Here is a 27,513-nt window from a genome sequence, read left to right as displayed (position 1 = left end):
ACAAGGAGAAGACTGATCAGAGATGCAGCCAAGAGGCCCATGATCACTCTGGATGAACTGCAGAGATCTACAGCTGAGGTGGGAGACTCTGTCCATAGGACAACAATCAGTCGTATATTGCACAAATCTGGCCTTTATGGAAGAGTGGCAAGAAGAAAGCCATTTCTTAAAGATATCCATAAAAAGTGTCGTTTAAAGTTTGCCACAAGCCACCTGGGAGACACACCAAACATGTGGAAGAAGGTGCTCTGGTCAGATGAAACCAAAATTGAACTTTTTGGCAACAATGCAAAACGTTATGTTTGGCGTAAAAGCAACACAGCTGAACACACCATCCCCACTGTCAAACATGGTGGTGGCAGCATCATGGTTTGGGCCTGCTTTTCTTCAGCAGGGACAGGGAAGATGGTTAAAATTGATGGGAAGATGGATGGAGCCAAATACAGGACCATTCTGGAAGAAAACCTGATGGAGTCTGCAAAAGACCTGAGACTGGGACGGAGATTTGTCTTCCAACAAGACAATGATCCAAAACATAAAGCAAAATCTACAATGGAATGGTTCAAAAATAAACATATCCAGGTGTTAGAATGGCCAAGTCAAAGTCCAGACCTGAATCCAATCGAGAATCTGTGGAAAGAACTGAAAACTGCTGTTCACAAATGCTCTCCATCCAACCTCACTGAGCTCGAGCTGTTTTGCAAGGAGGAATGGGAAAAAATGTCAATCTCTCGATGTGCAAAACTGATAGACATATCCCAAGCGACTTACAGCTGTAATCGCAGCAAAAGGTGGCGCTACAAAGTATTAACTTAAGGGGGCTGAATAATTTTGCACGCCCAATTTTTCAGTTTTTGATTTGTTAAAAAAGTTTGAAATATCCAATAAATGTCGTTCCACTTCATGATTGTGTCCCACTTGTTGTTGATTCTTCACAAAAAAATACAGTTTTATATATTTATGTTTGAAGCCTGAAATGTGGCAAAAGGTCGCAAAGTTCAAGGTGGCCGAATACTTTCGCAAGGCACTGTATATACTGTACTCGATACCACCTACTGCATCTTGCCTATGCCGTTCTGTTCCATCACTCATTCATATATTTTTATGTACATATTCTTCATCCCTTTACACTTGTGTGTATAAGGTAGTTGTTGTGAAATTGTTAGGTTAGATTACTCGTGGTTATTACTGCATTGTCGGAACTAGAAGCACAAGCATTTCGCTACACTCGCATTGACATCTGCTAACCATGTGTATGTGACAAATAAAATTTGATTTGATACGACAGTTTAGGCCTATTGAGTTGGCTCACATCCTGGTTGACAGAAAGGTTATCCTTCAACTGACCCTCTGTCAAGGAGAAAGAAAGGTACTCGGACACCTGACTGGCATTGACACTGGCCTCCACATGCTGCACAGCACCCTGCATCAGGCCTGGTCAGTGCAAGGCCACCTGGGTCAGCTCAGGACTCGACACAGCCTACTGAGATGAACCTGGACAACCAACCTTCCTCAGGATCATCTTGATTGCAGAGGGGTTTTGGGGGTCCGCACACAGAATGGAATCCCAGAGGACTTTGGCAGTTCCAGCATGGTGAGCAACTTTGACTTTGGAGCCAAGAAATAGAGTTGTTGATCAGGTTGTTCTCACCTGAGACCAGAGACTTTACCTGTAAGCCACTGTCACTATGGAGACTGAGGTTCTCCTCTGAGTTGTAAACTAAAGTAACCATGGTACCTAGATCCAGGAAAATGTGTTGTCCCTCAAAAGAGACTAATCCTATGGCTACCTGAAAAGTAGGGACCTATTTTGATTTTAAAGCTACTTGAATTTACACTATTTCTAAATTAAAAGGTTTGTTGACGTGTTGTTTGATTGAACTATTTTAATGCAGTAAAAGTGTGCTGATTGGTTAAAATTGCTAGCCCTTTTTGTATTGCAGTTATCGGACCGCTGTTTGTGGTCATATTGCTATGATTTAACTGTCTTAATAGTGATCTTGCAAAATATGTGGGAAAATGTTGTGATTGCCAAATTGAAAAATCCTGGAGGGACTGCATTAATACTCTGGGATTGGGAAGGTACTTTTCCTTCACTGTTTTTTTTAAATTAAGAACCTTTTTTTATATCTTGTCCAAAGAACCACGAGGTTCTATATAGAACCCAAGAGAACCTTTTTTGTAAGAGTGTAAGGTAATTTAGTCAAACTTGTGAGGCTCTCCATCCACTTCAGTTGCTCACAATCGCTCATAATAGGTCAACATATTTGCTGCTACTTTTCTCAATCCCATAAACTGTTTTCCATGAGACTAACTAGGAATCAAAAACATTTGTTGTTATGCTAGCTTGTTCTGATTGTGAGTACAAATGGGTTTCTACTTGATTTTCGTTAAATAAACTTCACTCTGAATTGTGTGCTTGTCTTTATTGCGAAGAATGTTCCCATGTTTTTTATAGAATATTTTGTTGTTGTTGAATTTTTACCCCTTTTTCTCCCCAATTTCGTGGTGTCCAATTGTTGTAGTAGCTACTATCTTGTCTCATCGCTACAACTCCCGTACGGGCTCGGGAGAGACGAAGGTTGAAAGTCATGCGTCCTCCGATACACAACCCAACCTAGCCGCACTGCTTCTTAACACAGCGCGCATCCAACCCGGAAGCCAGCCGCACCAATGTGTTGGAGGAAACACCGTGCACCTGGCAACCTTGGTTAGCGTGCACTGCGCCCGGCCCGCCACAGGAGTCGCTGGTGCGCGATGAGACAAGGACATCCCTACCGACCAAGCCCTCCCTAACCCGGACGACGCTAGGCCAATTGTGCGCGTTGCCCCATGGACCTCCCGGTCGCGGCCGGTTACGACAGAGCCTGGGCGCGAACCCAGAGTCTCTGATGGCACAGCTGGCGCTGCATGTTCCCATGTTGACAAACTGGATCACTTTGTTCTCTTCGTCCAATGCAGTGGTACCTCACAAATAACTACACTGCATCTATGTGGAAACAGACACCAATTATTTTTTACAGCCCTGATACTACGAACATACATGGTAACTAAAGGTAAAGTACATAGAAACAACAGGAGAGATGACTTGAAGGTATTTTTGGGGGTATTTATATGGTAATAAATGATAAATTACCATGTATGTTCATTGGTGATTCTTAGGTATTACTTTAAAAGAGACTGCTGTGACTACGTATTTATATAGTAATAAGTTGGTTCTTACTTGTACTTACTTTTGGGACTAAAATGTTTAACTATATAAATACCTTTTGTGACTATATGTTCCTTGGTGTTTCTTTTATATTAAATTGAAGTAGTGGCGTGACTAGGTATAGTTATTAACTGGTACTTAGTTGTACCTACCTTCTTACTTACTTGTACATATCTATATAATTACATGTTGTGACTTTGTATTTACTAATTAATGTAATACTAACTTCCTTGGTTCCTATTAAGTTCGTTTAAGACTAAATTGACACTGTGTAAAATGAAGGGTTACCAAAGTAGTTGATGTGGTTACTAAAACAGCTGTAACTCTAGATACATAGAAGTTATTTCTGTTCTGATTTCAGATTTAAATAACAGCGAAGTAGACTAACATTTCATATGCTTTATGTTGTTTTCTTGGGAAAGTGGACAAAACGGAAGTTGTTTCAGAAAGTTGAGAAGAAATGTAGTTGATGTGCTTACTAAAACAGCTGTACCTCATATATGAATACTTGAGAAATCCAGGAAGATTTCATAGGCTCTAGTTTTTGTCTAACTTGTTGGAAAAGTGGTAAAATATGCAGTTGAAAAAAAAAACTGGATAAATAAATATATATATATATATATATATATATAGAGCGAGAGAGAGAGATGTCGTGGCTACAAAAACAGCATTTTATGACGGCAATGTTGAGTACTCCTTTCTGATTGGCTACAATGGCACTCTAGAGTGGGCATTAACACCAGATATGCAGGACAGTTGGAAAATACCTCTTTGAAGTCGTTCCAGCAGTAAATGCCTTTTTACCGTTCTATATCACTACACATTTATGAATGAAAACTATTTATGAATGAAAATATGTGACCTAGTAACAAGACCCAACATTCTATTCACTACTGACAGTGATACAAAGTTGCTACTTTATTACTATTATTAAGCCTACACGATTGAGACAAAAGAATTTCCCCATTTTTACTTTTGACCTTTTTGGCAAGCCTGGTAGCTATCCTATCCATGACTGGTCGGAAGATAAAAGTCCCATTATCAACTGAAAAGAAATCGCACAGCTGACAGACACAGGGAAATTACGGACGTGAAGCTAGCCAAGATAGAAGTGGTACGTCACAAAAAAATATACCTTCAAAACTACAGAATGGGTTGTTAAAACATTGGATTGCTAAAGGAAAACAAGAAACATTAAGACTGCGAAAAATATGAGCCAGAAGAATTAAACATCCTCCGTGACTTCTACGCTTCTTTCCACACAACAACGGGGCAGGAGTACTCAGTTGCTAGTTTGGTTGCAATAATAATAATTTATTACATTTTTGCAAATATGTTTTATATTGATTACATTTATTTTGGAAGTGCATTGGAAATTAAAATAAAAAATAAATCAGCACACTGCTTTTATTATACTGATACATTTAAATATACAGCTAAGCCTACAAACCATAATTGCCGCTAGTGCTGTCAAATAGTCCCACATCTGCAATCAAGGGATAAACTACTATGACGAGGGAAGAACGTAGGCAAGCCTGCATAGCAATCAACAAAAATAACGAATGACTGGTGTGCCTCCATAGACATAGAACAAAAATAAAGAATGACTAGGTTGTGTCTCTAGAAACTTAACCGATGGAAATAATGACCACGTTTGGTGGGAGGATGATAAATTATGAATTTACTTAACAAAATTCAAACATAAATACAAACGTAATTTCTATTGGTAAATGTGTGCTTTAGAACTGTTTTCGTTGGCAACCGTGGTATAACCGGCATTAATGATTCTGCTCTGTACATTATCTTGGAGCGTCATCGTGGTTTGATTGGTAGAATATATTTATGTTCCGATTTCAGATTAGAATAGAAGAGAAGTAGACTAAGATTTCACATGCTGTATGTTTTTTTCCAAGTTCTTGGGAAAGTGGTAAAATAACGGCAGTTGCTTCAAAAAGAAGAAAAGTAGTTGATTACTAAAACAGCTGTTCATCTGGATTGATAGAAGTTATTTCTGTTCTGATTTCAGATTTGAATACCCAAGAAGTAGACACATATATCATCTCCTTTAAGTGTTTGTCTAAGCTGTTGAGAAAGTAGTAAAAGTAGGTAATATGTGTTAAAAGTTACATTGTTTACAATGAATAGAATGTTGGAAGTCATGGGCATTTTTAACAATGGGACCTTTAAAATTATGAAGAAATCCCATCGAAGTAGATGGAGAAGGACCTAAAGAAGAACAAGTTGTATACAAGCACACTATTCCATACTGGTCTGCACTTTTCAGAGTTTGAATAGTGTTTCTAACTTAAACCTTGTACGAAAAATAGCGATTTAAAATATTTAAAGTGGGTCTAATAAGTCAGAAACAAGTTACTCAATATTTAGTCTGACTGCTGAGCAAGTAACACTAATTAACTTAATAGGTCCTCAAAAAACCTGACAAATAAAAACCTGAAAATTATGTCAAATCCACCACAAAAACATATGCAGTAACAATTGAATTAATTCCATTATACATTCTTAACATTCCTTCTGAAGATAAATTATTTAAAACATTTATTGCATTCATTATTTATTAACTAAATGAGATAAACGAATAAATAGCTACTCAAAGTACCTATCACATGCTATTATCTTTTATTGGCAGTAAGAGACGCTGTTTGGCAACACAAAAATGGCTCACTGCCAGCAAGAATCTAAAATAAGCATGACATTGCTGACTTAAAATGAAAAGATAAACGGACAAGCACTAATGAATTACTGATATACAGTGGCAAGACAAAGTATGTAAACCCTTTGGAATTACCTGTATTTTTGCATAAATTGGTAATCAAATTTTAGATGAAGATCAGATCAGTCACAACAAAAGACAAACATAGTGTGCTTAAACTAATAACACACACACATTATTGTATTTTTCTTGTCTATATTGAATACATCATTTAAACATTCACAGTGTAGGCTAGAATGTAGGCTAATGACTTCTCCAAAAGCTAAAACGAGTCAGAGGTCAGCTAACCTGGAGTCCAATCAATGAGACGAGATTGGAGATGTTGGTCAGAGCTGCCTTGCTCTATAAAAAAAACACTCACACAACACAGTGGTGCGTCAACCTAAGTAAGATAATAAACAAATCCCCATCAATATCCATCAATTTAAGCTAGAGATATCTGTTTTTTTGTGTTTGGATGCGTCTCAATCCAATGCATCCGCTGATTTGGCACTTCCGCATCTGCGGTGAAAGGTGGCAGAGCTATAGCGGTGTTTGTCAGACCATGAGTCTTCTCACGAAAACGTCTGTAGAGTCCGAACAGTTTGACCTACAAACTATTATGACCACTCTATGGAAAGGGGAGACGCAGTATGTATTTGTTCTCCATTTTGCTCTACGACCCTCACAAGTGTCAAGGGACCCGTCTGAAGTTGGTACAGTTGATGTGCCAACTTCTGTTTGTAGCGTCCGAATCATTTGCCCTACAAACTATTGTGACCCCACTGTGGAGATAAGATACCTAGCTCAGAGTATTTTACTGAGAAATGCATACCTGACATGTACACAAAAGTGAGGAATGGGGAGAAAGAATTCCTTGCAAATGAGGAAGAGCTGAAATAAAATATCCCAGAAATGTCCCATATGCACAAAAAGCTTATTTCTCTCAAATGTTGTGCACAAATTTCTTTACATCCCTGTTAGAAAGAATTTCTCATTTGCCAAGATAATCCATCCACCTGACAGGTGTGACATATCAAGAAGCTGATTAAACAGCATGATCATTACACAGGTGCACCTTGTGATGGGGACAATAAAGGCCACTCTAAAATGTGGAGTTTTGTCACACAACACAATGCCACTGATGTCTCAAGTTCTGGGGGAGCATGAAATTGGCATGCTGACTGCCGGGAATGTCCATCAGAGTTGTTGCTATAGAATTGAATGTTAATTTCTCCACCATAAGCCTCCTCCAATGTCGTTTTAGATTTGGCAGTACATCCAACCAGCTTCACAACCGAAGACCACATATATGGCGTTGTGTGGGCGAGCGGTTTTCTGATGTCAACATTGTCAACAGAGTGCCCCATGGTGGCAGTGGGGTTATGGTATGGGCAGGCATAAGCTACGGACAATGAACACAATTGCATTTTATCGATGGCAATTTGAATGTACAGAGATACCGTGACGAGATCCTGAAGCCCATTGTCATGCCATTCATCCGCCGCCATCACCTCATGTTTCAGCATGATAATGACTTGTACACAATTCCTGGAAGCTGAAAATTCCCCAGTTCTTCCATGGCCTGCATACTCACCAGGCATTTTACCCATTGAGTATGTTTGGGATGCTCTGGATTGACATGTAAGGCAGAGTGTTCCAGTTCCCACCAATATCCAGCAACTTCACACAGCCATTGAAGAGGAGTGGGACAACATTCCACAGGCCACAATCAACAGACTGATCAACTCAAAGGCGATGTGTCGCGCTGCATGAGGCAAATGTTGGCCACATCAGATACTGACTGGTTTTCTGATCCACGCCACCTTTTTTTAAGGTATCTGTGACCAACAAATGCATAGCTGTATTCCCAGTCATGTGAAATCCATAGATTTGGGCCTAATGAATTTATTTAAATTGACTGATTTCCTTATATGAACTGTAACTCAGTAAAATCTTTGAAATTGTTCCATGTTGCATTTATATTTTTGTTCAGAGTATGTGCATATCTCAATTAATTGGACCTAGTAGCCCAGTAAATAGTGTATTTCAAGTTGCAATTGCATAGGCAGTGCAGTTTATAATATGTAGTTGAATTTAACAGGTGAACAGTTGATCTTTTACATTGAAGTAGGCCTATATATGCTACTGTAAGTACTGTAAAAGACAATGTTTCAGAATTCGTGGGCAGTTCATTATATTTAGGTTGGGAGAAAAGTTTAATGCAAAACACTTTTGAATTCAAACGTTCTGCTGACAGGTCTACAAGAATTTGCCATCGTTTACTCATCAGAAACTGACACAGTCCTTTCACAGATACAGCATAAATTACTGCAAAATATTAAAACATTCTGCTAACACAGTAAATAGACCAGTAGCTTGTGTCAAATATTTGATAATATGGGCAGGTTGCAGTATTGCTGTGCTATAGGAGCGCGACATGTTTGCCTATTTAATCTCAGAGCCAATACCAAGTCAGGATATATAAACCCACTAATGTATTACTAAACTAAATATTGAAAAACTCTTTGTATTTTGCATAGAAGTGTGGGCTGTAGCATTTAACCAACTTTTAAATTGTTTTCGAATATCCTTATATTGCAGAATGCGTGGGCAGGCACGTGCTACAGTATAGGCAGCATGCATGTTTAGTAACTGCAAAATATCAAAACATTCTGCCCACACCATTCTGCCCAAAATTGCCATTGCTCTCTCTTTCAGAATCTGTCTTGACCTAATTCCAAATAGTTCCAAATTATACAGTAAATGAAGGTAATTATTGTCACCATAAAAGGTGAATGGAGGGCGTTACCAGGCAGAGCTTTAATGTTCGTTCACACGCGCACAGTTTTACGACAGGTCTGATTTATAACTGGAAACATGCGCATGTATTGCATGTGCCAACTTTATAGATCTCTATATTTTTGTATGTGCGCAGACTTTTCAGAAATGGCACAAGCAGAAATTCAGTGTGAAATGTACGCAAAGGTTATAAATCAGGCCCCTGGTCAAGGACAACGCAGCTAACTTGATTGTTGCTGTAGTTGAGGCCCAGATTATCCTACATTTAGATGACCCCAAATCCGGCCTCCCACAATGCCCTGAGTAACATCAATAATGCCCAGAGATTACTGGCAAGTGAGGAAGGTGGTTTGTTTTTTCCATCGCAACTCAACAGCAACTAAAATCCATCAGGAGAAGCAGAAGTTATTTGCCTTGCCATCCCACAAGATGATCTAGATGTGACCACCTGCTGGAACAGCTCCTAGGATATGCTTGAACGTTTCCTGAAGCAACAACCTGTTTTTTTTTTTGCCACACTCATGTCAAGAGAACTCAGAAAGGGGGATGACGTGAACACTCTTACTGAGAAGGACTTAAGCAATACAGAAGACACCATGAATGTGATGGCACCTCTCAAAGTTGCAACTATAATCATGTGTGAAAAGGAGACCCCAACCATCTCAATGATAGCCCCTCTTCAAGCTAAGCTGAAAAAAACACTTCACAGCATTTCATGGGGACACCCTGTTAAATCACTGAGATGAAGAAGGCCTTTCTGGAAGACAGGTATTTATTATTATTATTATTATTATTATTGGATCATCTTGATATTTTCCTATATGTTTGCTTTGACAATGTAAGTGCTTGATCTGTCCATGCTAATAAAGCCTATTGAATTGTCAGGTACACACACACCTCCATTCTTGCACTTTGCACATTAACATTAAGTCTCCAAATAGTGAGAACCTGAAGCCCTGAACAGCTTTCCTTTTCCATTTGCTTGACATAAACTGCACTCACAAGCACTGAAAGCAAGAGTGTGCAGCCTACAAAAGGCTCTGCAGCAGCACAGCCTATGTGCAGGTTGGTTGAGAGGTACCTTGGACAGCCCTGTCACTTGTTAATACTACTGTAATACTATTTTAGGCTGCTGTATACTCAGTGAAGGTCCTCCTCAAAATTACTTTGAGAACTCCCAAAATTATATAGATAGGGCTATTTATAAAAATATACAAATGAAAACAATCCACCTAAAACGTTTTGCTCAAAATCATTTTCATCCGTCATCCTCCCTAACTTTTAAGTCACCATGTTTATTTTTTCAAAACATAATTATAAACCTAAGTGTACGTCCAGGTCTCAAATGTTATTCTCCGCTCCAGTAGGTGGCGGTATGTGCTGTGTAACCTATACACAACGCTCTGAGGAAAGCACAGAGGACGAGCGTTGTGGTTGCTAAATGATGCTGATGCTGGGATCGCGAATGTAAGCAGGGATGAGGATGCTGCCGTAGTAATGGTGGTACGTGGGGCGAACATCCTGAAATGGTTTTGACCGTTGAGGCGAAACAATGTGCCTCTTCAAAGTCTTCGAGGTTTTCATGTCATCACGGCTGAAGAAAATTAGGTAAGAAGAAAAGCTTTACTTATCCTATTGCTATTTCCATTCCCCAGTTTTGAAGGGTTACGTAAATATCGCTGTATGTTTGTACACGGAAGGCCCATGTGGCTGATTTAAGGAATTATAGTTGTCTTAATGAATATAAATGTGGAATTTGGATTTTAATTGCAGTAGAATGTACTAATGGCCGTGGAATGTATTTAAAATATAGCAATACATTTTGATCCTCCCAATTCCATTAATGCCAATCGGCTATTATAGACCTATATCTATTATTGTGCGTATTTTAGTATGATAGGGTTCAGGGCTGGCCTTTCCCAGTGATTGGTTCACGTTGGGAATTGTAGTCCCGTGCTCTCATTTATGCTAAATTGCATTCGGTATTATTTGTCCTAATGATAGGTCTACCTTTATCAAACAATTCCATTTAAATATGCAATGTTATTGTACGATTAGAAAGGCTGCCGTCCAACTGCCAACTCTATGTCCATTACACTGGAGGAGAAGAAACGGACTGTTATTGGGGTAGAATATTTGTTAGGTGGGACAAGCTTTGTGAGTTCTTGCATAATCTTTATGGGGTCTCGTGCGCCCCCTGTCGCCATAAAGGCGGTAGTAATAGGTGGGTCTCTTGTCAAGCATGAGTCTACGCTGCAGTGCGGACAAAAACTGTGGAGTGGGATGGACGGAGAGCCGTGGCGTTGGAGAGCATATAACCGTATTTTAAACCGAGACATCAATTATTAAGACAAAGCATTGTATCGGACTAGTTTTTCGGAATTGGACTCACTGCTTACCTGGATTTTAGTCGTCGACAATGTATTTTAATTGTGCATTCATGCAAAGACTACACCTGTCCAAAGCAGTTGGGAATCATAGGAATCCGCTTGCGTGACACATTTTTGCCGAAGAAATAGGATATTATTCTAGTTCAGAAAAAATGCAAGTATATTTTTAGTGTTAGGCCAATACACAATTGAAGAAAATCAAATGTTTGATTGAATTTATTGGAGGTTTCGCTTGGGATGATTGCCTGCTAAATGCATAGGAGTACGGTTCATTTTAGCGTCGGATATCGGAGTAGATGTTTATATGGACCTTTCAAAAGTTCTCGCAATGGATTTGGTCATACATGGGAAAATGATGCTACTATTGAGTGTATAGCTGTAGCAGTAAGGCTATTGTTTGTCAGAGGAAGTCTTCTCCCACCTTAAAATCCCAAATGAAGATTCCAAAAAGACGGAAAAGACTAACGTGCCGTCTCTGCGCCAGGTAATATTCTTCATGACATCTCCGTTTGGCTAATAACTTTCACCTAATGTAGATATCAGTAGGCCTACCGGGCATGAATGGGAATTGCAGGGTATATGTGACTTTTGCCATTGTGGCTGTTCTTGCGCCATAAGGGGTGCCCTAAATTGACAGAAATGTTGTCCAGAAATTGAACAAAAAGTTATGTTTAATTATTGTGTGATAGGGCTATAGCTATTTATTTGACCATATTTAAACCGTCAGTTAGGCATGTATACTACTTAACCTGGCCCTTTGTTGGTATTGGTTATTGACTAACTCAAACTCTCTCTTTGCCTGTTATTTGTTGAACAGCCTTAGTAGCAGATAGGTCTACAGAGTCACACACCCCAAGTGTAGCGTTAATTTGCTTATAGCCCATCTAGAAGTATCAATTCAACTCAATAGAAACATAATACTATTACAGTTTGTGTTTAAGAGTAAGGCTAAATATTTGTCTAATTGTTAGGCTATTATTAATGACTTTAGGATGAGATGTCAAATTTGTGTAATTGTTCCAACTTTTTACTTGCCAGTGTTTACATGTAATAATAAAGGTTCAACTGTGGCTTGGATCAGGACCTATTTACAACATTTATACTGCCAAATATATATCTGGGACCTGTGAAGTAATTCATAGATTGTAATATTTTTTTAAATGTTTTTATTTTCATTTTCAACTGTCCATTGCTATGTACAGTATGTCTCGTCGTTCTAGTCTTATATGGATGTTATGCTAAGTTATTGCATTGTATTGTTTGTGTGTATTGTTTACTATCAGAGTATTATTTGTCATCACTGTCTACTCATTCCAATTACAACTGGCATTCTCGTAAATATTATTTTTTATATATAAATATCTCTAAACATCATTGATTTGGTTGTGGAGGCAGTCGTAACAAACCTCTTTGTATTTGTATTTTTTATTTTTTTGGCTTGTAGGCTAACAAAGGAGGGTTTTGGCATCGACTAAATTGGCCAAGTTCAGGATTTTTTTCTCAGACGTAAGGTTTTTGAAGAGGTTGTAAATATGGTGAGAGGTTCATGTGTTCTTCAAAGTTCCCTTGGAAATGTGGCTGCACTTTTACCCACCAGTTTGAACACAAAATGGCTGTCGCGGCTTCCTTCGCGGATTTCAAGGAAATTTCATGATTTCGCTTCATAGTTCTGGGAAACTTGAATGCAAAAACCCTTGGCTTTTCGCAAAGTAGATCCCCTCACACTATTGATAGTGTAGGACAGCAAATACACATTTAGTTGTGTGTTAGAATTGATAGGAGTCTATCAAGTCTCTCACTATTCTCACTGCTGCACTGCCCTTATGTTTTGCTATCACAGCCCAGTGAAAATGAGACTATGATGATGCTAATATGATTTTCATTTTCCAAGATTATTATTGGACTACACCCAAAGGGGGGGAACAGGCTTGCAGTGTTTCCCTACATTAGCAGAATCTGTCATAACACCTGGCAAGATGGCCATAATATTATAATAGTTAGACAGAGCATTATATATTATCTTAAACCACACAACCTGAAGCCTACTTGATATGATCTTATAGGGTGGCATCATGATGAGCAGTCACTATAACTGCTGATCAGCAAATTATCTTCATTAATCAATTATTAGTCACTCAAATTACAAAATGACATTCATAAACTTACCCTTTAAGCAGTCTCGGGATAAGGACACCAATATGATTTGTAAATTGGGTGAACTATCCCTTTAATGATTTAAGGTTAAAGTAATATTTATTCCAATTCCATGGCTGTAGTGTGTGGAAGTTCATTTGGAGGTTGTGTAGAGGACGCTAAGTGAGGAAATGCTCCCTGAACACCTTTCCGCCCCGTTCTAGAACTCTGAATGCTTGCTGGTTGAATTCAGTACTCCTGCCTGGTCCTACCTTCACTTGAACTACTTACAATATTGCCTGCTCTTGTGGGTTTTAGAGCAAGTCTGATGAGAGCGACAGGGCCGCTTTTAGCATGGTGCAATGTTTATGGGACATTCAGATATAAAATGTTACGTAGAACGAACATGCACCTCTGACATGAAGAATAAGGAGTCGCGTAAGCGCTATTCATGACATTTCTATCTGCAAGGTTCCACAACATTTGCCTACTGAACATGACCCAGGTCTTGCTACATTTGCCGTGTTACTGGCCTGTAATCTTGCTGTGCTATGAGAGTGCTTGAAATAACCACCAGTTATCGGCACGTTGACGTTCAATGACACAGCATCCATTCACACACTTCCCGCCGTAGCAATGCAAATGTTGGGAACCGACCCAGGTGCATTGACAAACCTTGCTTTAAAGCCATAAGCACTGGCAATACCACCCTCGTAGGCTCACACGCTCTGTCTAAACCTATTGTATGTGTTCCAGTGCATTTTGTCACTCTTTTCCACAGCTGACTAATCTGCTAGATAATGCACACAGTCTCTCAACTGGCCTCAACCTAGGCATGACTAAGTACACCTCCCCCCAAATGGAGCTGAGCTGTGCATGCATAACTAAATGGTTCATGGCCCTGCATGCAGAATAGCATGGTTTTGGTACTAACGTACTTACATTCATTACTCTTATCCAGATGTTGTTTACCCAGAATAATCATAAGCATCTAGAAAATACAATTTGATAGATATCGGTTCGAACCCAATACGTATACTGCCAGTAATAGTTTAGCGGTCTAACAGCGACTGACCAGTTATTACAATGTAAAAACAGATTTTGTTTTAGAAAGTCAAATTTACGAAGTGTCTATCTCATCAGGCAAAATTGGTTGCAATGACGTCATGGTCAGGCTGTATAATGAAGTTTTGCTGAAGTCTTTTTAGCCACCAAATCTGGTTGTTATCTGGTGACGCCTTGATCTCGTCATGAAGAGGACGTCTTTACTTGATTGTAACAGTGACCAGTTGGTTGTAAACTAGGTATATGACGTCTTATTAACCCCAAAAATGAGTTTACAACCAGAAAATTTGAGGCCAAATAATATTTCCATTACTATTCATTTCATAGATATATTGTCAATTTGTTGTTGTACAGCAGTGTTCATGACTGAGAAGGGTTGTGATCCCACTTTATATAGTAGGTCACTAAAACCATTTATCACATACGAATTACATATATTGTAGGTACACTATTGGCATACATTGTTACATAATCAAGCTTTTGTACAAAACTCTTAACTCAGCGCTCAAGCAGAGTGTGATCTACTGTGCTTCAAGTGCCAAAAGTCATTTGAAATTTGATTTGGCTACACCCTAAAGAAAGTGCATCTCCTTATTGGGCCTGATGTTATTCAGATATGAAGGACATTTCGTATCCATGGACAGATATAGTCGCTGTAGTTGATGTACCTCCAACATGCAGTATATCTAAGGCCTTATTTTCAATTGTTCACTTGAGGCAAGAAATGCAGAGTATGTACTGTCTGTCCCCCTTGTTCTTTCAAGACAATCTAGATGTCCAACTACAACCGTCAATACCAGCAAGCTTTCTGTATGACCAGGGTATTTGCACGGACAACTGCAAATACCATTTTGTTTTCTCCTCCACTTTGGCCCGAGCTAACAAAACGAATGGCTTTGTAAGACAACCCTGACTTATGCCTTTTGCTTTGAGTGCGCTGTGTGATGCCTGCTCTTGGGTATTGTGTTAAAAGAAAGGGAATAAGACTGACTTATGTCCTATTGAATATCCTTTTCCAGATAAATGGCTCATTTAAATTGGGAGCTGCTCGCGTTCTGTCGGGCTGGCAGATGCAGTGCCTAGTGCCAGCCCTCCAGGACCACGCCAACATGAATGGGGCTGGGGAGACGGCGGACATACTGCCGCCTAACTGCATGGTCAAGGACCGATGGAAAGTGGTAAGTACGCTACATAGTAGATCTAGTCGTGGTTTTGTCTTCGTGTATAGTCTCTCTATATCAGTGTTTCCCTAAGGGGCTAAGTACAAGGTTACCTTCACACACACAGATTTGACTCCCCATTTACTAAGGTTCTACGTGTCTTACCAGAATTAAAGGGATAGTCTACTCGAACATCTGTGTTTTCATACCTTGAAGTTGAGGAGATAAATCCAAAATCAGTTTGTCAGATTTTTTCACACCTTTAAAGCAAGCAAATTACAGAATTCTGCAGGCCTCCATCCAGCCTGAATGGGGAAGATTGTAACTAACTAATACACAGCCGTATCTATTCCCTGTCGTTCCTATTCATTTGGGACCACAAGATTGTCCAATGATTTAAACTCTACTTCTGGAGCTACAGAACAGAATGTAAAATTGACTCAATACTGATTTTATGGTGTTAAATCATTGGACACACTTATGTTGTGGTGAAATGTCCCTTTAATGGTATCTGACAAACTTTTGTGGGTTACTTCTGGCCCTTTAATTATGGTATGCTATACGCAGTTCCACACATTTGGCCCACTGAATTAAGGAAGTGATAGCGCAACAACCAAAGTTACTGTGCTTCTGATGGTGATCACTTGGACGACCCTGTCAGAACCAATCACGGATTGACAGATCCCTCTGCCGAAGAGCTGAGGAAGAAAGTAGAGGGTGTTTGCAGATGACTGGTAAATATTTGTCTTCGGCACTTTGCTGTCATGATCAAGCCATAAATTATAATAGGGTTGTTCAAATCACTTAAGTACTTGGTGAAAAAAAGGAAAAGGCAATAGAGGAGTTGAGGAAGTGGGGCTGGAGAAGGAGGGATGGGACAGAGGAGGGCAACTATCTAATCACTCAGCAAAAATGAATTTACTGGATTACTGTTCGACCAGTAAGACACAACTCTCTATCGCCTGGTCCCAGATCAGTTTGTGCTGTCTTGCCAACACATTTTGGTCGTTGTCATGCCTGACAATGACCATAGGAGACAGCACAAACAGTTCTAGGATCAGGCTAACATACTCTTCCATCAAAACTGGTGTTCCTCATGCAAAAGGGTTTGTCAAGTTGAACTTCAATTTCATTAGCACAGTACAGTTATTTCATTGATTTAAAGCCAGCATTTGAACAGCGCAAGAATAATGTTATTTAATACACCTTTTATCCTCGACACCTTTCTAGCTGAAGAAAATCGGAGGAGGAGGTTTTGGGGAGATCTACGAAGCTCTCGACCTATTGACGCGGGAGAACGTGGCGTTGAAGGTGGAGTCGGCCCAGCAGCCCAAACAGGTCCTGAAGATGGAGGTGGCAGTCCTGAAGAAACTGCAGGGTAAGGGCCCACTGCGGCGGCCATTTTGGACCTTTTCTGCTAGTTTTTATAACAATGAGCCTGGCAGTGCCACTGCGGCAGCCATTTTGTGTTCACCATTCTGCTTAGTCAATGAGTATGAAGGTGTCTGTGCTGCTCAGCCATTCTTCATTGACTTGTCATTCTCACAGTAAATGGCATTCTTTGTTGATGTCTCTTGACTCGAACCCAGATCCCACCTCTGACACCATGTGTCAACATACTTTGTGTTGTAGTCATGACAGACAAATATATAACGTTTCAGTCAGCTACAGTACATAGTGAAGTAAGAACATTTGTCTTTCCAGTGTAAGATAAATATGTGTTACATCAATACTGCTTAAGACTGCACTTATGATTGGTTATACAATTTGCTATGTCATACTCATGACAGTCTAGTAAAACGCGTAACCATCTCTCCTCATGGCAGTACAACATAGGTTTCAGGACAGTAGACCCAGGTAAAGTGTTACTGCTTTGGGTTTCCTTTGAGACATCCTGTCAGAGAGTGACACAAAAGGAATTTCCTCTCATATTGTCACGACCACCCTTAAGCGTCCTACAGAGTTAAAAGCTGCAGAGCCATGCAGCCTACAGTGACAGACGTCTGCAACTCCATAAAGAGCCAATTACATTCGTTTAGTAAATATGTAATGATGGGCTGCCAGACTCTTGTGACTAGGTGGCTGTGGACTTTGAATAGAGCTTTTGTCCAAGTGACTAGGGAGAGGAACAATGTCTCTGTCTGCCCTGCATTAAGCTAGTTTAATGGAGCCTTCCCTTCCGCCTGTCCTTATTTAGTGGGTCACCGATGCACTATTTAAGCATATCGGTTTCGCTGCTTGCATTATGGCCCTTGAATCTTTTGCTCAAGGTTCAAGCAAATGTGAAAACAGATGTGTCTCTCGCTTACCACACCCATAGTAGCTTCACGGAAGAGTGGCTAAGAATAGCCTAGACCTAATGAAATCAATAGGTAACCTAGTAAACTTCTCCACATCATTGCTCATGGTGTTATTGATTAAGGGGCCTTTGATCTCCTTGAAGTTCAGTGTAGGTAAAATGTCTACAAGGCCATTATGTAGTAGTAGCTGTAGTGAAGAATACTCCACTCATGATAAAAAGGCCCTTAAAAATGTGCCTGAAAAATAAGCAATATAGTGCTGCTTGTTTTTGGTTAATACGTACATCGGTAGGAAGTAGAGAGGTCCCAACAATCAGATATCTTACAATTGTGCCCTTAAATCCAAACATGCATCCTAACAGTACTTTATATATGCTTGATTGCATTGTCCCGACAGTATATCTAAAACAGTGAACAAATTAGAGCAAATCCTTTGACTTAGACTCTGCCTTTAATTCTGCCATAACGGGCCCTATATCTTTTTTTATGTATATTAACTGTTGTGACTCACAGCATGTTTTTGCATGCTGGGTGGGGCAGCAGTATTGTGTTAAACGTGATGGTGATCACGTGGCACATAGAATGAAAGCAAGCCTCCTCCTGGAGTATGCACGTCAATGTGCCAGGGTGACAAGTGACTCACTTTGGCTACGAGTCATCGTCACAATATGAGGGGAAAAAGTAACCTCGAAAGCTGTCACACGTCAGTCACAGTCTGTGACTGTCGCCCAAAGCGACACATGATTGGTTTGCAACATGTACTATGTCTTTGAAGAAGCTAATGTTAAATGTGTGTGTGTGTGTGTGTGTGTGTGTGTGTGTGTGTGTGTGTGTGTGTGTGTGTGTGTGTGTGTGTGTGTGTATATATATGTTGGTATTTCTATGTACATATTAAAGGAAGACTCTGCAATGTGACATCATCAAAGCGGGGCGAAACAACAAACAAATTCAAGTCAGCTTAGACTGCTACTGTTGGCACTTCCCAGCATTCCCATATCATGAGGTGCCGATACTGTTGTTGTTGTAAGCAGGACTGTAAGCAGGACGACACCCTTTGGCGTATGATGTGGTCATATTTTATAGACTATACCTTTTAAGGAATATCAAACAACCAAAACAATGAGATCAAATGAAGTTCCCTCAGAATTTGTTTTTTAAGTCTAAGATTCCTAAATGCTCGGTACTAACTGAGTCACATTAACAGGGTGCTCCATCAAAAGATTAATGGTGCATGATGAATAACAATGATTTATGCCCAACTGATCATCCTTAAATGGGATTAACTGTGAAGAAAAGGAAGACCAGGAAACATGGGCTCCCCTGCGTATTCATTTGTCCTGTTTTACCTGGAAAGAAAAGATGACTTTATCCTTTTCTTCAGCCGTTGAGTGTCAACATGAGTGGTTCTGCTGTATTTGCATTGATTGATATGGGAATTTAGAATGGATCTTACCTAGGCCCTGTCACCACTCTCATCTCCCCGGTGTAACCAATGAAAACCAATCCAATCATCATGTTGAAGTGAAATTGAATATTTTGGCATCTGCATCTTTGAACTACGATTCTTAAAATATGCTTTTTTTGCTTAGGTAAAAACCATGTGTGCAAATTTATTGGCTGTGGGAGAAATGACAAATTCAACTACGTGGTCATGCAACTTCAGGTAAGAAGCTGACATTTGCTTTTTTTAAAAGATTGACCACCATCCCCAAAAAGCATTCTGTGAGAATCTGACCACAATTCAACAAAAACACGTTTTCTAAAGAAGTGCAATTTATAAAGCCTGCATAAGGCATTGTGAAATGTGAAGTCTTTGCAAATAGGCCATATTAACTGAAAAAATGATTCATAAGCAGCGGCTGGTTAGAGGCTAACAAAGCACATACTGATAGATGGACAATGAATGCAAATGTCATATGTGACATGATCCAACATAGCATTATCAGCCTTCTATAATATGAAAGTATCTTATGGAGAGTCTATAGCTGTGTCTTAATCCAATCCATTGTTCGATTGAGACACAGCCTATAAAGCTGTTCTGCCATGTTACTTGGGTGTAAAAATCCATCATGACCAAACTTTTGGTACTGTATGACTTATTGACAAGGCTGCAATCAGCTTCCAATACAAAAAAAAAACGATGTGCTGTACAGAATTGACTTGATATGCTGACATGCTGTGATGACTTAGCCAAGCCAATGCCCAGGTTCGAAGGAATTCATTTAGGAAGTAACACATTTTATGTAAGTTAAATTGAATCTCATGGTCGTACTCATAAGGCATGAAATGGAAGAAAACATACTGAAACATACTGAAACATATTGAAACATATTAAAACATACTGAAACATACTGAAACATTTTGAAACATTTTGAAACATACTGAAACATATTGAAACATACTGAAACATATTGAAACATACTGAAACATACTGAAACAGGGACTGACTAACTGGTCCAATACGAAACGTTCATTTTTGTTTTCCGTTGCATAATGGTTTAAAACATTACATGCCTTAATCAGGTGTGACAGTAAGCTGGTACGGTCAGGTACTGCGTCCCTGCAAAATGAAACTTGAGCCTATCACAATTAACAGAAAATGCCCCAAAAAATATAAACTATTACACCATTATTTAACATTACCACATGTCAGCCGCATGAAAATTGACTTGAAACCGGGTGGTATACACTCCAAATTGTGTTGTGGTTCGACTTATGTTTTGCCAAGGCAGGAGATGAGTGGCCGAGACAGAGGCGCGCGCGGACAACAGTGGACAAATTAGTTTAGGCTACAAGTGTAGGCCTAATGACAATCGCAGAATGTCACTACAATACATGTACAGTAGGTGTTTTGTAACTGATGTCTCTTTGCATTCATCAAATTGCGAGTGCACAGTGCAGTGTTGGGGTTTGGATCCTGAAATGATTTTGTCAGTGGACCAACGTAGCCTACAGGAACGCCTTTGTTAAGTGATTGTTTGACAATCAGATGAAAACATCATGACCGGTTGTGTTTATGCCGCATTAAAAGCGAGAGGCGGTGTGTCCATAAGGCTAGGCGGAAGCTTTCCATAAAGTAAATGTAATTAAATTGCCAAAATTATATAGCCTAATTAGCTTACTCCCCTCTATACAGAAATAAATTAAATCATTCAAAATAGGCTACTACACCAGAAAGCATGATTTGGCCACAGATGACCATTTTGCTTCTTAAATAAAAAAAGCTGTGGATTGTTTTCAATTGCATAGCCTACAGAAGGAAGGGCCCGCAATTTGGGCAGCTTGCGCGGTCAAATAGATGATCGTTGCGTTGTGACTGTCAGTGAAAAGTAGAGAGACCCAGCCAAGCATATTGCAATGTTTAAAAAAATGTTTTAAACCTAGGCCTACCTAACGCCACTGCACTCTGCAATGAACAGTCTTTTCTGCGAACAGCGATTGAGTTGTATTATTAGCCTAAATTATGACTATCCAATCAAATCATCACATTAGGGATAGTAGGCTATATCTTACATCAGTCTGCAAATGCGAGGATGCATGGAATGCTTTATTATAAAGGTGCATGTTTATGGTGAAAATTAGCTTCCCCAAACTTGAAACCCAAACACTATGTTAATAGGTATTGCATGTTAAGTGATATGACGAATCTTTACTAGGCCTAGGTTACTAGGCCCACAGACATCATATAAGAAATGAATAAGAATTCTGTATGGAATGCTATGATTACACCTAGGCGATTTGGTGTCCCGTACCGATAAGAAATTGTGTTCTTTTGCACAAAATCTGTTTGTTTACATATGGTTGGTTTTCTGGAGTAGGGTGAAGTTGCCTCTAAATGCTGATTTTGGGTCAGATTTGTATTTTCCCCACCAAAGGTTAAGTTTAGGATTGAGGGGAGGGAAGCTGATCCTAGATCTGTACCTAGAGGTAACTTCACCCCAGAGCGTTGTTTTGTTTTGGGGGGTGGAGCAGGGACGCAATTTGGCGGACCTGAGGAGGAGCCAGCCTCGGGGGACTTTCACCATGAGTACCACACTCCGCCTGGGGAAACAGATCCTGGAGTCTATAGAGGCCATCCACTCTGTTGGCTTCCTGCATCGAGATATCAAACCGGTACGTATCATACAGATGCAGACTTGTTTTTGTTGCACGTGTCATGGCACAGCATGCCACAGCTTTATTCAGGGTTATCAGTGCTAATTCTAAAATACAATACTTAAATGCAAATATGTGTCATTTTTGCATTCTAATTGACCATTTAACCATTGCATTTTAGAGTTGGCACTGATAACCTTCCATAATGCTGTGCTGTGATGCATGGAAAAAAGACTGCATCTGTATTGTCCATCAAAACGGAAATGTCTCTTTGCCATCGGTTCATTTCAACCGCAATCACAGACACCACATACACACACACGCAGCATTGGGTGAGCAGCAGAACAGCACCCCTGGAGCAGGGTAGTGATTAAGTGCTTTGCTCAAGGGCACAACGGCAATCTGTGGCTTCTTAGATGGTCCTATAGCCGATGTTTCATCAAACAATATCCCCCCCTTAAGAGCAAGCACCCCCCTCCCAGCTAGCTCTAATGGCACAGTGATGGTTCCTTGGTGTTGCTACAGTAGCCCCAGACTCTTACTGACTGAGCCACACGACCATATCTGTAATGCACTGAATAATCATGTATTTTCTCTGCAGTCAAACTTCGCCATGGGAAGGCTGCCTTCGACCTTGAGGAAGTGTTACATGTTGGACTTCGGCCTCGCGCGGCAATACACCAATACCACTGGAGAAGTCCGCCCTGTAAGTCTCCTCTTTTGTTCCTTTGCTTTGGTTTGTCCTACGAAAATGTTAGTTTTACATTTGAGTCATTTAGCAAATGCTCTTATCCATTAAGTACCTTGCTCAAGGGCACATCAACAGAGGATTCGAACCAGCAACCTTTACTGGCCCAACGCTCTAACCGCTAGGCTACCTGCCGCCCAGTTCAATGTTATCGTGATGTTATTAGAATAATGTCCAGCTCGTGGGTAAGTTCCAGGTCATCTTTATTGCAATGGTGAGGCTGCACAGATTAGCAGGTCTGAGATTCCAACATCTGGGCCTATCATTTATAAACCATCTCAGAGTAGGAGTGCAGATCTAGGATCATGTCCCCCTGTCCATGTATTTATGATCTAAAAGGCAAACGTGATTCTAACTTAGCATCCTACTCTGAGACTCATTATGAAATGGTAATACAATATATCCATGTTCTGCGATGTGCAGCGCGACAGAAATGAGCAAGACCTGGAACGCGCCCGGTGTTCCCTAAATGGTGGGTCCTGATCAATGACGTCACATGACCCACCCTAAAGCATGTAATACTGAGAATCTCACTGCCGATAGACTGCTGATAGGTACTTAACACAGTGGGAGGCCGTTCCTTCTCTTACTAGAACAAAAGCGGTACCTGCTGCGTGCCATCGAACCTACAAATCGCAACGCTCGAAAGTGGCCAACAACTTGACTTTGAGCCAATCCTAATTTTGGGGGGCATTTTCTTTGTACATCCACGGACGAGGCAGTCACACTTCATATACAATGTAGGCAATGGGATGGTAGTTAGCTAAGTGCACAGATGCAATGCACACAACATTATGATTTCCTACAGGCTTTGGTCATTTTTATCAGCCTTTTAAAATGTCACAGAAATCCCTTTTTATTTACAATATCATAGTCTTATTTAAGAATTTGGGTGTCAAGTGAAAGCCTCTCCATCATTTTCAAATTGAGTTGAAATGTTCAGCCCATTTGTCATTCACATCATACACAGTAATCCCTGGCTTTTGCAGTTAGTTTACATGCTAATCAAAGTCTCAGGGGATATGCGACCGGAACTAAGCCGAAGATGGACTAACCTCCCCTTTCTCCGACCGGGCACACACACACTCTCTCTCTCTCTCTCTCTCTCTCTCTCTCTCTCTCTCTCTCTCTCTCTCTCTCTCTCTCTCTCTCTCTCTCTCTCTCTCTCTCTCTCTCTCTCTCTCTCTCTCACAAACACATTCTCATAAGCAAATGCGCTCACACACACAAACACACCTTCATCCCAGAGAGAGGTATCCAAAGTGCTTTCTCTCAGTCTGTGGTGTCTTGTCTTATTTTAGCTCACTCCAAGTATGAGTCCACTCTTACAGTAACTCTCCCCCTCCTCCCCCTTTGCTCCTCCGTCCCATTCATCCTCTCCCATCCCCTCTTATTGACTGCATTTTCAATCTCTCCTCTTCTTCCCTCCTTTGATCTTCCCTCTTCTTCTCTTCTATCCTGTAATTTCCTCCTCTCCCACCTTATCCCTGTCTCCTTTTATCTCTCTTAATCTCCTCTAGCACTTTCACCTCCTCTCCTTTTTTCTCCCTCTAATCAATTGCTTATGCATTCATCCTCCTCTCCACTGGACTCTTCTTCCCCTTTATGTCTCTTCTTTTTCCTCCCCTCCCTTCTTTCCTCTTCTCCTCTCCCCTCCTTTTCACTAGACTCTCTCAGGTAACTTCTATCTTCTCTCCTTCCCACTCTTGCTCCTTCTACATTTCCTTCTACATTTCTAATTTGCTTTCCTACTCTCATCTCTTTGACTCAGTCACTATCTGCTCTCCTCTATTTCTCTCTGCCACTTCCCTCCCTCCCTCTCCTCTCCCCCCTCCCTCATATCTCTGGCTCTGCCACTCTGTGTCCTCATGCATCCCCCCCCCCCCTCTCTGTGTTTGGAGCTCTGTGAGTGCAGCAGCGTGAGATGAATATTTTATTTGCATGCATGCGTCAGTGGGCGATGCCCTGCGGCATCGCTCCCCCCTTTACCCCCATCCCCCGCTCCCCTTCTCCTTTTCCCCTTCTCTTGCTCTCTGATTTTTTTCTTCTTCTAGCCAGTACAGCTGAGTCAGCTTCAGCTCATTGATTTGTGATGAATGCAAGTCTCTCTCTCTCTCTCTCTCTCTCTCTCCCGTTTGCCTCTCCCTCTTTCTGTCTACCTCTCACACCCTCCCTGTTTGTCTCTCCATCTTGCTTTATTTAACACCCCCTGCTTCCATGTCTGTCTCTCGTTCTTTACCCCTGCTTCCCTCCCTCCTTCTCATTCCATCTCCCTTCATCTGCCTCTTCCCCCAGTCCCTGACAAATAGCAGTGTATGCCTCTCTCCTACCCTGAGGCAGCCAGATCTCCAGGGAAGGAAGTGTCAGGGGCCTCTCCAGTCCAAATGACCTTCACCTTGCCGCTATGTCAGCCCCTTACCCATAAAGCATATTTGTTAGCACATAGCCGTTAGCCCCCAGCCAGAAGCCACAAAGCACATTTGTTAGCATGTAGCCATTAGCCCCCAGACAGTAGCCACAAAGCATATTTGTTAGCACATAGCCGTCAGCCCCCAGCCATTTGCCACAAAGCATATTTGTTAGCATGTAGCCTTTAGCATCCAGTGCTTGTGCAGTGAATGACCTACCAGCTGCTACATACTGTAGTGTTCTCTCCTCAATGAAGAGGGATCTTCCCTCACTTTCCTTCCCTGATAACTGAATAAATCATTGTGGGTAATAAATAGCGGAGCTATTTTTCCTCTCGTGGCACGCGTCATGCGTTTCTCTGAAATCTTGTTTTCCATGACTTCTGCTGAGAAGTGGAAAAGAATGATTTAATGTAGAGATTTTGGCATGCTAATTCATTTCCCATAACATGTCTCTGTCCTTTATGCAGTAACTGAGTAGTAGGTTTAGGGGCGTGTTAAATGTTGATGGGTTTTGTAAACTCATGGGGCGTTTTCATATTCACACATTGACATATAAATATATCAGGTGCTGCTGGACAAAAATGCTTTCAGAGTTAGCTTTATCTTGAGGCATCCGTCAAACTACAAATTACTCTACATATCAGCTGCCAAAATGTATTGTTTTAACACATTTTTATTCTATTGAAGCTGGTTTACTATCTTGAGTATATAATGCTGCAGGATTTAGGTCCCTTTTTCAGGAAGTTTTATGTGTAAACAGATTAAGTCTATTTCTAGATTGAAAACGCATTCACTATTAAAAAGTGCTTCTCAGTTCAAGACTAGGCCTAATCGGTGTCTGGGAAACCGGCCCTACATGTATTACGTCTATCATGTTTTGTGTGTTGTAACTTGTAATAATCTGTTATTACGGACTATATAAGACCACTATATAGGTATAATTAAGGCTGTTTCATGCACGTTATTGCCTCTTGGATAGGATAACACTCAATCCACTTGCATACCTACAGTAGGTGATTAAATGGGATGCAGTGTTTTGAAACCTGAAAACAGCCCGTTGAAAAAAGTAAGGTCCCCACTCACCAGCAGTTCCCAAAAATCTAACTGAAACGCTTTCTGAATGTGCGATGTTGTGAGCCAGAATGTGATTGTTACAGGAAGTTGATACACATGTACATACATTTTTTAAATATTTCAGCCAGAATTGTGGCCATTGGTGGTCAGCGAGGACATTACTTATAGTGTATATATAGTTCTGTCTCTATTACATAAAAGCCCATAGAAAATGTTTGACCAGTTGCTGCCATTACCGTGTGTAATTTGGACCTCATGAATGTCACTGTTTTCCTATGTGATGTGTGCCTATTTATTTGACATTTCCTTACATTTATTCATTCATTTTGTTTCAGTGCTTGCCTTTGTTTTGTGTTTTACAGTTCCTTTTGGACATTTGATTTTGAAGTGCATGCTCCAACCCGTTTCTCCATCAGATCCTTGCTCCGCCATGGCTGTCACGCGCATGGTGACAGAGTGACGTGAGTGTGGTCACCAAGCTTTCTGTTCTCCTCAGAGCAGAGGGGTCACACTAAGGACACCCACTTTCGACCTTTCTGTTATACTCATGTCAATGGTTACTGTTTCTATTGCTAGGACCCCGTTATTGCTGCTGGCAACTATTTTATATCGCAACATCTATAAATGGATCTATCTACATAGCAATGATTTTAGAGCCACATTCGGATGTAAGACATTTGTACATTATTACTCGCTGTCTCTAACTTAAACTCTCTCTAACTTACACTTAGATGTTCTGTTTCTTTTAGGTTTTAGCTATGTGTCAGAGTAGGGCCCTGGTTCTGATGCATACGCAGTCGACAAGGAATAGAAACTTGAAAGCAACAGAAGATCTAAGCGTAAGTTAGTGCAATGTGGACGTTTCTCAAGGTCACAAGGTAGAGGCTCAGAATTCCCCTTAAGGTTCTTAACACACAGCGAACTGCACACTCTAATTCAGTCTGAAGCAGCTTCTCCTTGTCGCCGAAGAAGCATTTAGTTAATTGCTTGTTTAGGACAGAGTGAATCGGCAGACAGACAGCCTTCTCTCTGATAATAACCAGCTGAGAGCACAGTTGGTGTCATTGTTGACAATAACGGGGCATCCCTCGCTGTCAAATCTAAACATAGGCTGCGTCCCAAATAGTGCCATTCTGGATACAGCCCCACTGTCTACCTCCGAGGGCTCAGTACTCAGTGTTCGATAAATGACCGTGGGACTCGACAGTGAGCGTTCAGTTTGCTCCCCCCGGAGCGAAGGTCACGGCACCAGCAAACTACGAGGGTAATGTGAGAACGAACAGCATGTGCCGCACCACTGATACTGCCATCCCAAGCCAAACTCACAAGAGATTGAGTTACTAAAATAAGCTAGAGAGGCGCAATTCTATTTTGAAGTTTTCAGATCGTCAGTTCAGGAGATGAATCGACATTT

General features: G+C 40.6%; 1 protein-coding gene across 1 annotated transcript in view; it reads left to right on the top strand.

The window, feature by feature from the left end:
* Positions 1–11,523: 11,523 nt before the first annotated feature.
* The window catches only part of LOC139370569 (tau tubulin kinase 1a), a 46,811-nt gene continuing 30,821 nt past the window's right edge, over positions 11,524–27,513 (top strand). Inside the window, exons 1-6 of the mRNA XM_071110142.1 lie at positions 11,524–11,597; positions 15,331–15,489; positions 16,702–16,849; positions 19,361–19,434; positions 21,741–21,884; positions 22,468–22,572. Of these exons, the coding sequence (XP_070966243.1) occupies positions 15,382–15,489; positions 16,702–16,849; positions 19,361–19,434; positions 21,741–21,884; positions 22,468–22,572 (579 nt within the window). The 5' untranslated portion in view covers positions 11,524–11,597; positions 15,331–15,381. The remainder of the gene's footprint in view (positions 11,598–15,330; positions 15,490–16,701; positions 16,850–19,360; positions 19,435–21,740; positions 21,885–22,467; positions 22,573–27,513) is intronic.

The sequence above is a fragment of the Oncorhynchus clarkii genome, chromosome 17, assembly GCF_045791955.1.
Source record: "Oncorhynchus clarkii lewisi isolate Uvic-CL-2024 chromosome 17, UVic_Ocla_1.0, whole genome shotgun sequence".
In the NCBI taxonomy this organism is placed as follows: Eukaryota; Metazoa; Chordata; class Actinopteri; order Salmoniformes; family Salmonidae; genus Oncorhynchus; species Oncorhynchus clarkii.
Note: the sequence above shows the minus strand (reverse complement) of the source record. Positions and strands in the feature narration are given on the sequence as shown.